General features: G+C 52.0%; 1 protein-coding gene across 2 annotated transcripts in view; it reads left to right on the top strand.

Annotated features, from left to right (window-relative positions):
- LOC142905314 (uncharacterized) overlaps nucleotides 1-17,197 on the top strand; it is a 79,150-nt gene extending 61,953 nt beyond the window's left edge. The window contains exons 7-11 of one of the 2 annotated variants that reach the window (XM_076064301.1): nucleotides 2,575-2,746; nucleotides 8,333-8,489; nucleotides 12,263-12,386; nucleotides 13,913-13,985; nucleotides 14,983-17,197. In XM_076064301.1, coding sequence (XP_075920416.1) covers nucleotides 2,575-2,746; nucleotides 8,333-8,489; nucleotides 12,263-12,386; nucleotides 13,913-13,985; nucleotides 14,983-16,634 — 2,178 coding nt within the window. In that variant the 3' untranslated portion in view covers nucleotides 16,635-17,197. Of the gene's footprint in view, nucleotides 1-2,574; nucleotides 2,747-8,332; nucleotides 8,508-12,262; nucleotides 12,387-13,912; nucleotides 13,986-14,982 lie in introns of both variants that reach the window. The other variant, XM_076064300.1, reaches the window with a different exon arrangement.
- Nucleotides 17,198-17,515: the final 318 nt, after the last annotated feature.

Here is a 17,515-nt window from a genome sequence, read left to right as displayed (position 1 = left end):
CCACTAACTACCACAACTACCACCGCTAGCTACCACCGCTACCTACCACCGCTACCACTAACTACCACTAACTACCACCGCTAGCTACCACCACTACCACTAACTACCACAACTACCACCGCTAGCTACCACCACTAGCTACCACCGCTACCACTGCTACCACTAACTACCACCACTAGCTACCACCGCTACCACTAACTACCACAACTACCACCGCTAGCTACCACCACTAACTACCACAACTACCACCGCTAGCTACCACCGCTACCTACCACCACTACCACTAACTACCACTAACTACCACAACTACCACTGCTAGCTACCACCGCTACCTACCACCACTACCACTAACTACCACTAACTACCACCGCTAGCTACCACCACTAGCTACCACCGCTACCACCGCTACCACTAACTACCACCACTAGCTACCACCGCTACCACTAACTACCACAACTACCACCGCTAGCTACCACCACTAACTACCAAAACTACCACCACTAGCTACCACCGCTACCACTAACTACCACAACTATACCACCGCTCCCACTGCTACCACCACTAGCTACCACCGCTACCACTAACTACCACAACTACCACCGCTACCACCACTAGCTACCACCACTACCACTAACTACCACAACTACCACCGCTACCACTAACTACCACAACTACCACCGCTACCACCGCTAGCTACCACCGCTCCCACTAACTACCACAACTACCACCACTACCACTAACTACCACTAACTACCACAACTACCACCAACTACCACCGCTACCACTAACTACCACAACTACCACTCGCTACCACCACTACCACTAACTACCACTAACTACCACAACTACCACCACTAACCACCACTAACCACCACCAACTACCACCGCTACCACAACTACCACCACTAACCACCACTAACCACCACCAACTACCACAGCTGATGACGTCACTCTGCTGCTGCTACTCGATTTAAGACCGGGAGCAAGTGGAGAGGTCTTCACCATTCCGGCGAATTGCCCAGCGATGATGCTGGGGATTTGATAAACCATTTTGGGTCTTCATTGAGTGTTCACGCTTACGGTTACCGTGAGAGATTCGTTCGTGAGGCTACCCGCATATAACAAGCACAGAGACAATTTCAAACCGAGAAGATGGATTCTGGGCTTAGCAATCATTGGAAGGATTTTATAAACCATTTTGGGTCTTCATTGAGTGTTCACGCTTACGGTTACCGTGAGAGATTCGTTCGTGAGGCTACCCGCATATAACAAGCACAGAGACAATTTCAAACCGAGAAGATGGATTCTGGGCTTAGCAATCATTGGAAGGATTTTATAAACCATTTCGGGTCTTAATTGAGTGTTCACGCTTACGGTTACCGTGAGAGATTCGTTCGTGAGGCTATCCACGTATACAAACACGGAGACAATTTCAAACCGAGAAGATGGATTCTGGGCTTAGCAATCATTGGAAGGATTTGATAAACCATTTCGGGTCTTAATTGAGTGTTCACGCTTACCATGAGAGATTCGTTCATGAGGCTACCCACATATAACAAGCACAGAGACAATTTCAAACCGAGAAGATGGATTCTGGGCTTAGCAATCATTGTAAGGATTTGATAAACCATTTCGGGTCTTAATTGATTGTTCACGCTTACCATGAGAGATTCGTTTGTGAGACTATCCACGTATACAAACACGGAGACAATTTCAAACCGAGAAGATGGATTCTGGGCTTAGCAACCATTGGAAGGATTTGATAAACCATTTCGGGTCTTAATTGAGTGTTCACGCTTACCATGAGAGATTCGTTCGTGAGACTATCCACGTATACAAGCACGGAGACAATTTCAACCGAGAAGATGGATTCTTGGCTTAGCAATCATTGGAAGGATTTGATAAACTATTTCGGGTCTTAATTGAGTGTTCACGCTTACCATGAGAGATTCGTTCGTGAGGCTATCCACGTATACAAACACGGAGACAATTTCAACCGAGAAGATGGATTCTGGGCTTAGCAATCATTGGAAGGATTTGATAAACCATTTTGGGTCTTAATTGATTGTTCATGCTTACCATGAGAGATCGTTCGTGAGGCTATCCACGTATACAAACACGGAGACAATTTCAAACCGAGAAGATGGATTCTGGGCTTAGCAATCATTGGAAGGATTTGATAAACCATTTCGGCTCTTAATTGAGTGTTCACGCTTACCATGAGAGATTCGTTCGTGAGACTATCCACATATACAAACACGGAGACAATTTCAACCGAGAAGATGGATTCTGGGCTTAGCAATCATTGGAAGGATTTGATAAACCATTTCAGGTCTTAATTGAGTGTTCACGCTTACGGTTACCGTGAGAGATTCGTTCGTGAGGCTATCCACGTATACAAACACGGAGACAATTTCAAACCGAGAAGATGGATTCTGGGCTTAGCAATCATTGGAAGGATTTGATAAACCATTTCGGGTCTTCATTGAGTGTTCACGCTTACGGTGGCTTTCAGACAGCATACATTAAAAATGTAATGTATGCTGTCTGAACTGCCGCCTGTGCTGATCGTAGGTGGTGCGCCCCTATCAGACCATGTCGAACCCGCTGAGCCGTCTGACGGTGCTCAACAGCATGCACACCCACTTCATCCTGGCCGACAACGGCACGGCCGGGCGCTACGGGGCCGAGGTGCGCCTCCGTCGGCAGCTGGAGAAGCACGTGTCGCTGCAGAAGATTAACACTCGTGAGTGCTATCACTAGTACTACTATCATCACTAGTACTACTAACATCACTAGTACTATCACTAGTACTACTATCACTAGTACTAGCTGGAGAAGCACGTGTCTCTGCAGAAGATTAACACTCGTGAGTGTTATCACTACTATCACTACTATCATCACTAGTACTACTATCACTAGTACTACTATCACTAGTACTAGCTGGAGAAGCACGTGTCGCTGCAGAAGATTAACACTCGTGAGTGTTATCACTAGTACTACTATCATCACTAGTACTACTACTATCACTAGTACTACCATCACTAGTAACATCACTACTATCATCACTCGTACTACTATCACTATTACCATCACTAGTACTATCACTAGTACTACTAACACTAGTACTACTATCACTATTACCATCACTAGTACTATCACTAGTACTACTAACACTAGTACTACTATTACCATCACTAGTACTATCACTAGTACTACTATCACCAGCTGGAGAAGCACGTGTCGCTGCAGAAGATTAACACTCGTGAGTGTTATCACTACTATCACTACTATCACTAGTACTACTACTATCACTATCACTAGTACCATCACTATCACTACTATCACTAGTACTATCACTATCACTAGTACTACTATCACTAGTACTACTATCACTAGCTGGAGAAGCACGTGTCTCTGCAGAAGATTAACACTCGTGAGTGTTATCACTACTATCACTACTATCATCACTAGTACTACTATCACTAGTACTACTATCACTAGTACTAGCTGGAGAAGCACGTGTCGCTGCAGAAGATTAACACTCGTGAGTGTTATCACTACTATCACTACTATCACTAGTACTACTACTATCACTATCACTAGTACCATCACTATCACTACTATCACTAGTACTACTACTATCACTATCACTAGTACTACTATCACTAGTACTACTACTAGCTGGAGAAGCACGTGTCGCTGCAGAAGATTAACACTCGTGAGTGTTATCACTAGTACTACTATCATCACTAGTACTATCACTAGTACTACTATCACTAGTACTACTATCACTAGTATCACTACTATCACTAGTACTACTATCACTAGTACTATCACTAGTACTAATATCACTAGTACTACTACTATCACTAGTACTATCACTAGTAACATCACTACTACTATCACTAGTACTACTACTATCACTAGTACTATTACTATCACTACTACTATCACTAGTACTATCACTAGTACTACTATCATCACTACTACTATCACTAGTACTACTACTATCACTAGTACTACTATCACTAGTACTACTATCACTAGTACTACTACTATCACTAGTAACATCACTACTACTACTATCACTAGTACTACTATCACTAGTACTACTATCACTAGTACTACTACTATCACTAGTAACATCACTACTACTACTATCACTAGTACTACTACTATCACTACTACCAGCTGGAGAAGCACGTGTCGCTGCAGAAGATTAACACTCGTGAGTACTATCACTAGTACTACTAACATCACTAGTACTACTAGCATCACTACTACTATCACTAGTACTACTATCACTACTACTACTACTATCACTAGTACTACTACTATAACTAGTACTACTACCATCACTAATACTATCACTAGTACCACTACTATCACTAGTACTACTAACATCACTAGTATTACTATCACTACTACTACTATCACTAGTACTACTACCATCACTACTACTATCACTAGTACTACTACCATCATTACTACTACTATCACTACTACTATCACTAGTACTACTACTATAACTAGTACTACTACCATCACTACTACTATCACCAGTACTACTATCACTAGTACTACTACTATCACTAGTACTACTACCAGCTAGAAGAAGCACGTGTCGCTGCAAAAGATTAACACTCGTGAGTACCATCACTAGTACTACTACCATCACTAGTACTACTACTATCACTAGTACTACTACCATCACTAGTATTACTATCACTAGTACTACTACTATCACTAGTAACATCACTACTATCACTAGCACTACTACCATCACTAGTACTACTACTATCACTAGTACTACTACCATCACTAGTACTACCATCACTAGTACTATCACTAGTACTACTACTATCACTAGTACTAGCATCACTAGTACTAGCATCACTAGTACTATCACTAGTACTACTACTATCACTAGTACTACTATCACTAGTACTATCACTAGTACTACTACTATCACTAGTACTAGCATCACTAGTACTATCACTAGTACTACTACTATCACTAGCACTACTATCACTAGTACTACTATCACTAGTACTACTACTATCACTAGTACTACTATCACTAGTACTAGCATCACTAGTACTATCACTAGTACTACTACTATCACTAGTACTACTACCACTACTATCACTAGTACTACTACCATCACTGATACTATCACTACTATTACTATCACTAGTACTACTACTATCACTAGTACTACTACCATCACTACTACTATCACTACTACTACTATCACTAGTACTACTACCATCACTAGTACTACTACCATCACTACTACTACTACCACTAGTACTACTATCACTAGTACCATCACTAGTACTACTATCACTAGTACTACCATTACTAGTACTACTATCACTAGTACTACCATCACTAGTACTACTATCACTAGTAACATCACTAGTACTACTATCACTAGTACTACCATCACTAGTACTACTATCACTAGTACCATCACTAGTACCATCACTACCATCACTAGTACTACTATCACTAGTACTACCATCACTAGTACTACTATCACTAGTAACATCACTAGTACCATCACTACCATCACTAGTACTACTATCACTAGTACTACCATCACTAGTACTACCATCAGTACTACTATCACTAGTACCATCACAAGTACCATCACTAGTACTACTACCATCACTAGTACTACCATCACTAGTACTACCATCACTAGTACCATCACTAGGTACTACCATCACTAGTACCATCACTAGTACCATCACTAGTACTACTATCACTAGTACCATCACTAGTACCATCACTAGTACTACCATCACTAGTACCATCACTAGTACTACCATCACTAATACCATCACTAGTACTACTATCACTAGTACCATCACTAGTACTACTATCACTAGTACCATCACTAGTACCACCACTAGTACTACCATCACTATCACTACTACCATCACTAGTACCATCACTAGGTACTACCATCAATAGTACCATCACTAGTACCATCACTAGTACTACCATCACTAGTACCATCACTAGTACTACTATCACTAGTACCATCACTAGTACCATCACTAGTACTACCATCACTAGTACCATCACTAGTACTACTATCACTAGTACCATCACTAATACCATCACTAGTACTACCATCACTAGTACCATCACTAGTACTACTATCACTAGTACCATCACTAGTACCATTACTACTACTACTATCACTGCTACTACTGTCCCCGTGTCTCCGTCCCCGTGTCTCTCTCCCCGTGTCTCTCTCCCCGTGTCTCTGTCCCCGTGTCTCCGTCCCCGTGTCTCTCTCCCCGTGTCTCCGTCCCTGTGTCTCCGTTCCCCGTGTCTCTCTCCCCGTGTCTCTGTCCCCGTGTCTCTGTCCCCGTGTCTCTCTCCCCGTGTCTCTCTCCCCGTGTCTCTCTGCCCCGTGTCTCTCTCTCCCCGTGTCTCTCTCCCCGTGTCTCTCTCCCCGTGTCTCTCTCCCCGTGTCTCTCTGCCCCGTGTCTCTCTCTCCCCGTGTCTCTCTCTTTCACCATGTCTCTCTCTCCCCGTGTCTCTCTCTCCCCGTGTCTCTCTCTCCCCGTGTCTCTCTCTCCCCGTGTCTCTCTCTCCCCGTGTCTCTCTCTCCCCGTGTCTCTCTCTCCTTGTGTCTCTCTCCCCGTGTCTCCGTCCCCGTGTCTCTCTCTCCCCGTGTCTCTATCCCCCGTGTCTCTCTCCCCATGTCTCTGTCCCCGTGTCTCTGTCCCGTGTCTCTGTCCCTGTGTCTCTGTGCCGTGTCTCTGTCCCGTGTCTCTCTCCCCATGTCTCTGTCCCCGTGTCTCTGTCCCCGTGTCTCTCTCCCCGTGTCTCTGTCTCCGTGTCTCCGTCCCCATGTCTCTCTCCCCGTGTCTCTCTGCTCCGTGTCTCTCTCTCCCCGTGTCTCTCTCTTCCCGTGTCTCTCTCCCCGTGTCTCTCTTTCACCGTGTCTCTCTCTCCCCATGTCTCTCTCTCTCCCCGTGTCTCTCTCTCCCCGTGTCTCCGTCCCCGTGTCTCTCTCCCCGTGTCTCTCTCCCCGTGTCTCTATCCCCCGTGTCTCTCTCCCCGTGTCTCTCTTTCACCGTGTCTCTCTCTCCCCGTGTCTCTCTTTCTCCCCGTGTCTCTCTCTCCCCGTGTCTCTCTCCCCGTGTCTCTCTGTCCCCGTGTCTCAGCGACGTCTCTGTCCCCGTGTCTCTGTCCCGTGTCTCAGCGACGTCTCTGTCCCCGTATCTCTCTCTCCCCGTGTCTCTGTCCCGTGTCTCTCTCTCACCGTGTCTCTCTCTCCCCGTGTCTCCATCCCCGTGTCTCTCTCCCCGTGTCTCCATCCCCCTGTCTCTCTCCCCGTATCTCTGTCTCCATGTCTCTGTCCCCGTGTCTCTGTCTCCCGTGTCTCTCTCTCCCCGTGTCTCTCTTTCACCGTGTCTCTCTCTCCCCGTGTCTCTGTCCCGTGTCTCTGTCCCTGTGTCTCTCTCTCCCCGTGTCTCTATCCCCCGTGTCTCTCTCTCCCCGTGTCTCCATCCCCGTGTCTCTCTCTCTCCCCGTGTCTCCGTCCCCGTGTCTCTCTCCCCGTGTCTCTCTTTCACCGTGTCTCTCTCTCCCCGTGTCTCTCTCTCTCTCCCCGTGTCTCTCTCTCCCCGTGTCTCTCTCCCCCCGTGTCTCTGTCCCCGTGTCTCTCTCTCCCCGTGTCTCTCTCCCCGTGTCTCTCCCCCTATGTCACTGTCCCCGTGTCTCTCTCCCCGTGTCTCTCTCTCCCCGTGTCTCTCTCTCCCCGTGTCTCTCTCTCTCCCCGTGTCTCTCTCTCTCCCCGTGTCTCTCTCCCCGTGTCTCTCTCCCCGTGTCTCCGTCCCCGTGTCTCTGTCCCCGTGTCTCTGTCCCCGTGTCTCTGTTCCCGTGTCTCTGTCCCCGTGTCTCTCTGTCCCCGTGTCTCTGTCCCGTGTCTCTCTCCCCGTGTCTCCGTCCCCGTGTCTCTGTCCCCGTGTCTCTGTCCCCGTGTCTCTCTCCCCGTGTCTCCGTCTCCCGTGTCTCTGTCCCCGTGTCTCTGTCCCCGTGTCTCTCTCCCCGTGTCTCCGTCCCCGTGTCTCTGTCCCTGTGTCTCTGTCCCCGTGTCTCTCTCCCCGTGTCTCCGTCTCCCGTGTCTCTGTCCCGTGTCTCTCTCCCCATGTCTCTCTCCCCGTGTCTCCGTCCCCGTGTCTCTGTCCCGTGTCTCTGTCCCTGTGTCTCTGTCCCCGTGTCTCTCTCCCCGTGTCTCTCTCCCCGTGTCTCTCTCTCCCCGTGTCTCTCTCTCCCCGTGTCTCTGTCCCCCGTGTCCCAGGCATCGGCCAAGGCGTGCCGGTGGTGGGCCTCGTGGTGGAGGGAGGCCCCAACGTCGTCTCCATCGTGCTCGAATATCTCCGTGACGCTCCGCCCGTCCCCGTGGTGGTCTGTGACGGCAGCGGACGCACCTCGGACATCCTCGCCTTCGCCCACAAGTACTCGGAGGAGGGCGGGTGGGTGGACTAGTCGCTCGCCTAGTCGCGGGACTAGTCACTCGCCTAGTCGCGGACCTAGTCACGGGACTAGTCGCGGAACTAGTCACGGGACTAGTCACTCGCCTAGTCACTCGCCTAGTCACGGGACTAGTCACGGGACTAGTCACTCGCCTAGTCGCGGGACTAGTCGCGGGACTAGTCGCGGGACTAGTCACGGGACTAGTCACTCGCCTAGTCACGGGACTAGTCGCGGGACTAGTCGCGGGACTAGTCACTCGCCTAGTCGCTCGCCTAGTCGCGGGACTAGTCACGGGCCTAGTCACTCGCCTAGTCACTCGCCTAGTCGCGGAACTAGTCACGGGCCTAGTCGCGGGCCTAGTCACGGAACTAGTCACTCGCCTAGTCACGGGCCTAGTCACGGGCGTAGTCACGGGCCTAGTCGCGGGACTAGTCACTAACCTAGTCACGGGACTAGTCACGGGCCTAGTCGCTCGCCTAGTCACGGGACTAGTCACGGGACTAGTCACGGACCTAGTCACGGGACTAGTCACTCGCCTAGTCACGGGACTAGTTGCTCGCCTAGTCACTCGCCTAGTCACGGGACTAGTCACGGACCTAGTCACGGGACTAGTCACGGGACTAGTCACTCGCCTAGTCACTCGCCTAGTCACGGGACTAGTCACGGACCTAGTCACGGGACTAGTCACGGGACTAGTCACTCGCCTAGTCACTCGCCTAGTCGCGGGACTAGTCACTCGCCTAGTCACTCGCCTAGTCACGGGACTAGTCACTCGCCTAGTCACTCGCCTAGTCACGGGACTAGTCACGGGCCTAGTCACTCGCCTAGTCGCGGACCTAGTCACGGGACTAGTCGCGGAACTAGTCACGGGACTAGTCACTCGCCTAGTCACGGGACTAGTCGCGGGACTAGTCGCGGGACTAGTCACTCGCCTAGTCGCTCGCCTAGTCGCGGGACTAGTCACGGGCCTAGTCACTCGCCTAGTCACTCGCCTAGTCGCGGGACTAGTCACGGGCCTAGTCGCGGGCCTAGTCACGGAACTAGTCACTCGCCTAGTCACGGGCCTAGTCACGGGCGTAGTCACGGGCCTAGTCGCGGGACTAGTCACTAACCTAGTCACGGGACTAGTCACGGGCCTAGTCGCTCGCCTAATCACGGGACTAGTCACGGGACTAGTCACGGACCTAGTCACGGGACTAGTCACTCGCCTAGTCACGGGACTAGTTGCTCGCCTAGTCACTCACCTAGTCACGGGACTAGTCACGGACCTAGTCACGGGACTAGTCACGGGACTAGTCACTCACCTAGTCACTCGCCTAGTCACGGGACTAGTCACGGACCTAGTCACGGGACTAGTCACGGGACTAGTCACTCGCCTAGTCACTCGCCTAGTCGCGGGACTAGTCGCGGGACTAGTCACGGGCCTAGTCACGGGCCTAGTCACGGGCCTAGTCAGGGGACTAGTCGCTCGCCTAGTCGCGGGACTAGTCACTCGCCTAGTCACGGGCCTAGTCACTCGCCTAGCCACGGGACTAGTCACGGGCCTAGTCACTCGCCTAGTCACGGGACTAGTCACTCGCCTAGTCGCGGGACTACTCACGGGCCTAGTCGCGGGCCTAGTCACTCGCCTAGTCACGGGCCTAGTCACGGGCCTAGTCGCGGGCCTAGTCACTCGCCTAGTCACGGGACTAGTCACGGGCCTAGTCACTCGCCTAGTCACTCGCCTAGTCACGGGACTGGTCACTCGCCTAGTCGCGGGACTAGTCGCTTGCCTAGTCGCGGGACTAGTCACGGGACTAGTCACGGGCCTAGTCACTCGCCTAGTCACTCGCCTAGTCGCGGGACTAGTCGCGGGACTAGTCACGGGCCTAGTCACTCGCCTAGTCACGGGACTAGTCACTCGCCTAGTCACGGGACTAGTCACGGGCCTAGTCGCTCGCCTAGTCGCGGGACTAGTCATGGGCCTAGTCACGGGCCTAGTCACTCGCCTAGTCACTCGCCTAGTCGCGGGCCTAGTCACGGGACTAGTCACGGGCCTATTCACGGGCCTAGTCACTCGCCTAGTCACTCGCCTAGTCACGGGACTAGTCACTCGCCTAGTCGCGGGACTAGTCGCTCGCCTAGTCGCGGGACTAGTCGCTCGCCTAGTTGCGGGACTAGTCACGGGACTAGTCACGGGCCTAGTCACTCGCCTAGTCACTCGCCTAGTCGCGGGACTAGTCGCGGGACTAGTCACGGGCCTAGTCACTCGCCTAGTCACTCGCCTAGTCACGGGCCTAGTCACGGGCCTAGTCACGGGCCCAGTCACGGGCCTAGTCACTCGCCTAGTCATGGGACTAGTCACGGGCCTGGTCACTCGCCTAGTCACGGGCCTAGTCACGGGCCTAGTCACGGGCATAGTCACGGGCGTAGTCATGGGCCTAGTCACTCGCCTAGTCACGGGCCTAGTCACTCGCTTAGTCACTCGCCTAGTCACTCGCCTAGTCACTCGCCTAGTCACGGGCCAAGTCACGGGCCTAGTCACTAGCCTAGTCACGGGCCTAGTCACGGGCCTAGTCACGGGCCTAGTCACGGGCCTAGTCACGGGCCTAGTCAAGGGCCTAGTCACGGGCCTAGTCACGGGCCTATTCACGGGCCTAGTCACGGGCCTAGTCACTCGCCTAGTCACGGGCCTAGTCACTCGCCTAGTCACGGGCCTAGTCACAGGCCTAGTCAATAGCCTAGTCACTCACCTAGTCACGGGCATAGTCACTCGCCTAGTCACGGGTCTAGTCACGGGCCTAGACACTCGCCTAGTCACGGGCCTAGTCACTCACCTAGTCACGGGCTTAGTCACTCGCCTAGTCACTAGCCTAGTCACTGGCCTAGTCACTCGCCCAGTCATGGGCCTAGTCACTGGCCTAGCCACTCGCCTAGTCACTCGCCTAATCACTTGCCTAGTCACTCTCCTAGTCACGGGCCTAGTCACTGGCCTAGTCACTGGCCTAGTCACGGGCCTAGTCACTCGCCTAGTCACTCGCCTAGTCACTCACCTAGTCGTCTAGTCACTCACCTAGTCGGCTAGTCACTTGCCTAGTGACTTAGTCACTCACTCACCCGTTCATTCAATCACACACCCACCCACCCACTAATCCACTCGGACTCCCACCCACTCACCCACCCACCCACTAATCCACTCGGTCTCTCACCCTTCCACTCACCCACCCACTAATCCACTCGGACTCCCACCCACTCACCCACCTACCCACTAATCCACTCGGACTCCCACCCACCCACTAATCCACTCGGACTCCCACCCACCCACTAATCCACTCGGACTCCCACCCACTCACCCACCCAGCAACCCAACCACTAATCCACTCGGTCTTCCACCCACCCACCCACCCACTAATTCACTCGGTCTCCCACCCACCCACTCACCCACCCACTAATCCACTCGGTCTCCCACCCACTCACCCACCCACTAATCCACTCGGTCTCTCACCCGCCCACTCACGCAACCCACCCACTAACCAACTCGGTCTTCCACCCACCCACCCACTCACCCATCCACCCACTCACCCACCCACCCACTCACCCACCCACCCACTCACCCACCCACTAATCTACCCGGTCTCCCACCCACCCACTCACGCATCCCACCCACTAATCCACTTTCTTACTCACACCCAATTGGTCAACCCCCCCCCTCCCTCTGCCCCACCCCCTCCCCGCATGCCCCGCCCCTGCTCGCCCCATGCCCCGCCCCCCCCAGGGTGATTAACGAATCACTGAGGGACCAGCTGCTGGTCACCATCCAGAAGACGTTCAACTACAGCCGCAAGCAAGCGCAGCACCTGTTCATATCCCTCATGGAGTGCATGAAGAAGAAGGAGCTGGTGGGTGGGTGGGTTGGTGGGGGGGTGAGTGGGTGGGTGGGTGGGTGAGTGGGTGGGTGGGTTGGTGGGTGGGTGAGTGGGTGGGTGGGTTGGTGGGTGGGTGAGTGGGTGAGTGGGTGGGTGGGTGAGTGAGTGAGTGGGTGGGTGGGTTGGTGGGTGGGTGGGTGAGTGGGTGGGGTGGTGAGTGAGTGAGTGGGTGAGTGGGTGGGTGAGTGAGTGAGTGGGTGAGTGAGTGGGTGGGTGGGTGGGGTGGTGGGGGGGTGAGTGGGTGGGTGGGTGGGTGAGTGGGTGGGTGAGTGAGTGATTGAGTGGGTGAGTGGGTGAGTGGGTGAGTGGGTGGGTGAGTGAGTGGGTGAGTTGGTGGGTGAGTGGGTGGGTGGGTGGGTGGGTGAGTGGGTGAGTGAGTGGGTGGGTGGGGGGGTGAGTGGGTGAGTGAGTGGGTGGGTGGATGAGTGTGTGGGGGGGTGAGTGGGTGAGTGAGTGGGTGGGTGGGTGAGTGAGTGAGTGGGTGGGTGAGTGAGTGGGTGAGTGAGTGGGTGAGTGAGTGGGTGAGTGGGTGGGTGGGTGAGTGAGTGGGTGAGTGAGTGGGTGAGTGAGTGAGTGGGTGAGTGGGTGGGTGAGTGGGTGGGTGGGTGGGTGAGTGAGTGGGTGAGTGGGTGAGTGAGTGAGTGGGTGAGTGAGTGGGTGAGTGAGTGAGTGGGTGAGTGAGTGGGTGAGTGAGTGAGTGGGTGAGTGGGTGGGTGGGTGGGTGAGTGAGTGGGTGAGTGAATGGGTGAGTGAGTGAGTGAGTGGGTGAGTGAGTGAGTGAGTGGGTGAGTGAGTGGGTGGGTGGGTGGGTGAGTTGGTGGGTGAGCGTGTGGGTGAGTGGTTTGGTGGAGCGAGTGAGTGAGTGGGTGGGTGAGTGTGTGGGTGGGTGAGTGGGTTGGTGGGTGGGTGGGTGGGTGAGTGTGTGGGTGAGTGGTTTGGTGGAGTGAGTGAGTGGGTGGGTGAGTGGGTGAGTGGGTGAGTGAATGGGTGAGTGAGTGAGTGGGTGAGTGAGTGAGTGAGTGGGTGAGTGAGTGGGTGAGTGAGTGAGTGGGTGGGTGAGTGAGTGGGTGGGTGAGTGAGTGGGTGAGTGGGTGAGTGGGTGGGTGAGTGGGTGAGTGAGTGGGTGAGTGGGTGAGTGGGTGGGTGAGTGGGTGGGTGAGTGAGTGAGTGGGTGAGTGGGTGGGTGAGTGAGTGAGTGGGTGGGTGGGTGAGTGAGTGGGTGAGTGAGTGAGTGAGTGGGTGGGTGAGTGAGTGAGTGGGTGGGTGAGTGAGTGGGTGAGTGGGTGGGTGGGTGGGTGAGTGGGTGAGTGAGTGAGTGAGTGGGTGGGTGAGTTGGTGGGTGAGCGTGTGGGTGAGTGGTTTGGTGGAGTGAGTGAGAGGCTACTCGCCACTTGCCCCTTCGAGCCCTGCTAGAGGCTCCCCGGGGTATTGGGCAGCCTCTATCGGCTTCTAGAGTGGTGCAGTTTCAGGGCTGCGCCTTTGTCCGTGTCGCCCGGCAGATCACGGTGTTCCGCATGGGGTCGGAGGGTCACCAGGACATCGACCTGGCCATCCTCACCGCCCTCCTCAAAGGTACACGCTGGATGTGTGGGTGGGTGGGTGGGGTTCACGCTGTCCGTGTGGGTGGGTGGGGTTCACGGTGGCCGTGTGGGTGGGTGGGGTTCACGGTGTCCGTGTGGGTGGGTGGGGTTCACGGTGTCCGTGCGGGTGGGTGGGTGGGGTTCACGGTGTCCGTGTGGGTGGGTGGGGTTCACGGTGTCCGTGCGGGTGGGTGGGTGGCGTTCACGGTGTCCGTGTGGGTGGGTGGGTGGGGTTCACGGTGTCCGTGTGGGTGGGTGGGGTTCACGGTGACCGTGTGGGTGGGTGGGGTTCACGGTGACCGTGTGTGTGGGTGGGGTTCACGGTGACCGTGTGGGTGGGTGGGGTTCACGGTGACCGTGTGTGTGGGTGGGGTTCACGATGTCCGTGTGGGTGGGTGGGGTTCACGGTGGCCGTGTGGGTGGGTGGGATTCACGGTGGCTGTGTGGGTGGGGTTCACGGTGGCCGTGTGGGTGGGTGGGGTTCACGATGGCCGTGTGGGTGGGTGGGATTCACGGTGGCTGTGTGGGTGGGGTTCACGGTGTCCGTGTGGGTGGGTGGGGTTCACGGTGACCGTGTGGGTGGGTGGGATTCACGGTGGCTGTGTGGGTGGGGTTCACGGTGGCCGTGTGGGTGGGTGGGGTTCACGGTGTCCGTGTGGGTGGGTGGGGTTCACGGTGACCGTGTGGGTGGGTGGGGTTCACGGTGGCCGTGTGGGTGGGTGGGGTTCACGGTGTCCGTGTGGGTGGGTGGGTGGGGTTCATGGTGACCGTGTGGGTGGGTGGGGTTCACGGTGTCCGTGTGGGTGGGTGGGGTTCACGGTGGCCGTGTGGGTGGGTGGGGTTCACGGTGTCCGTGTGGGTGGGTGGGTGGGGTTCATGGTAACCGTGTGGGTGGGTGGGGTTCACGGTGTCCGTGTGGGTGGGTGGGGTTCACGGTGTCCGTGTCTCTCTCTACCAGTGGGGTTCACGGTGGTCCTCCGTGTCTGCAGGTACCAATGCATCCGCTCCGGATCAGCTGAGCCTGGCTCTGGCGTGGAACCGCGTGGACATCGCTCGAAGCCAGATCTTCGTTTATGGTCAGCACTGGCCGGTGAGTGCCTCGAGAGTGAGTCCACATCACGGGGGTAGAGAGGCTGGTGTAGTGATAGTGATAGAGGCAGTGATGGTGACAGTGATAGTGGTAGTGATAGTGATAGTAATACAGACAGTGATAGTGGTAGAGATAGTAACAGTGATAGTGGTAGTGACAGTGATGGTGATAGCGGTGGTGACAGTGATGGTGATAGTGACAGTGGTAGTGACAGTGATAGTAATAGAGACAGTGATAGTGACAGTGATAGTAATAGAGACAGTGGTAGTGACAGTGATAGTAATAGAGACAGTGGTAGTGACAGTGATAGTAATAGAGACAGTGACAGTGGTAGTGACAGTGATAGTAATAGAGACCGTGATAGTGACAGTGATAGTAATAGAGACAGTGATAGTAATAGAGACAGTGATAGTGGTAGTGACAGTGATAGTGGTAGAGACAGTGATAGTGACAGTGATAGTAATAGAGACAGTGATAGTAATAGAGACAGTGATAGTAATAGAGACAGTGATAGTGACAGTGATAGTAATAGAGACAGTGATAGTAATAGAGACAGTGATAGTAATAGAGACAGTGATAGTAATAGAGACAGTGGTAGTGACAGTGATAGTAATAGAGACAGTGGTAGTAATAGAGACAGTGATAGTGGTAGAGACAGTGATAGTGGTAGTGACAGTGATGGTGATAGCGGTGGTGACAGTGATGGTGATAGTGACAGTGACAGTGGTAGTAATAGAGACAGTGATAGTGGTAGTGATAGTAATAGTGACAGTGGTAGTGACAGTGATAGTAATAGAGACAGTGGTAGTGCCAGTGATAGTAATAGAGACAGTGACAGTGATAGTAATAGAGACAGTGATAGTAATAGAGACAGTGATAGTGGTAGTGATGGTGATAGTGATAAAGACAGTGATAGTGATAGTGACAGTGATGGTGATAGTGATAGTGACAGTGGTAATAATAAAGACAGTGATAGTGATGGTGATAGTGACAGTGATAGTAATAAAGATAGTGATAGTGGTAGAGACAGTGATAGTGGTAGTGATGGTGATAGTGACAGTGATAGTGACAGTGATAGTGACAGTTATGGTGACAGTGACAGTGATGGTGATAGTGTTAGTGATAGTGACAGTGATGGTGATAGTGATAGTGACAGTGATAGTAATAAAGACAGTGATAGTGACAGTGATAGTGGTAGTGACAATGATGGTGATAGTGGTAGTGATGGTGATAGTGATAGTAATAAAGACAGTGATAGTGATAGTGACAGTGATATTGATAAAGACAGTGATAGTGACAGTGATGGTGATAGCGGTAGTGACAGTGATAGTAATAGAGACAGTGATAGTGACAGTGATGGTGATAGTGACAGTGATAGTAATAAAGACAGTGATAGTGGTAGTGATGGTGATAGTGACAGTGATAGTAATAAAGACAGTGATAGTAATAGTGGTAGTGATGGTGATAGGTGTAGAGACATTGATAGTGTTAAAGACAGTGATAGTGGTAGAGGCAGGGGTAACGCATTATATCATATCATCCGTGACATAGTTGTGAGCTCTCTGATTCACTCCGTGACGTGGCTAAGATTTGTCTTTGATTCATCCCATGTGAGTCTGCAGCTCCTAGATGATTTGCCTAAGATTTGTCCATGATTTGTCAATGATTTATCCACTCTTCGTGTATGATTTATCCACGATGATTTGTCTATGATTTGTCTATGATTTATCCACTTTTTGTCTATGATTTGTCTATGATTTGTCTATGATTTATCCACTATGATTTGTCTATGATTTGTCTATGATTTTTCCACTATTTGTCTATGATTTGTCTATGATTTATCCGCTATGATTTGTCTATGATTTATCCATTATGATTTGTCTATGATTTGTCTATGATTTATCTGCTATGATTTGTCTATGATTTGTCTGATTTATCCGCTATGATTTGTCTATGATTTGTATATGATTTATCCACTATGATTTCTCTATGATTTGTCTATGATTTGTCTATGATTTATCCGCTATGATTTGTCTATGATTTGTCTATGATTTATCGGCTATGATTTGTCCCGTGCACGTCTGGGTCCATGTTTATTTTGACTCACCGTCTTTGTTTCTCTGTCTCGCTTTGTCCGTTCACGTCTGCCCGTGGCTTCCATCGACGGAATTCTTTTGACAACCTCCACCACCACCACCACTACCACCACTACCACCACCACTACCACCACCACCACCACCACTACCACCACCACCACTACCACCACTACCACCACCTCCACCACCACCACTACCACCACCTCCACCACCCAATCACTACCACCTACTCATCACCACCACCACCTCCACCACCACCACTACCACGACCTCCACCACCACCACTACCACCACCACTACCACCACTACCACCACCTCCACCACTACCACTACCAC

This window comes from Petromyzon marinus, unplaced genomic scaffold (genome assembly GCF_048934315.1).
Source record: "Petromyzon marinus isolate PM22_M1 ecotype Great Lakes invasive population unplaced genomic scaffold, UKy_Petmar_22M1.pri1.0 PM_Scaffold_38, whole genome shotgun sequence".
NCBI lineage: Eukaryota > Metazoa > Chordata > Hyperoartia > Petromyzontiformes > Petromyzontidae > Petromyzon > Petromyzon marinus.
The sequence above is the reverse complement of the archived record's forward strand: the minus strand, read 5'-3'. Positions and strand labels throughout refer to the sequence as shown.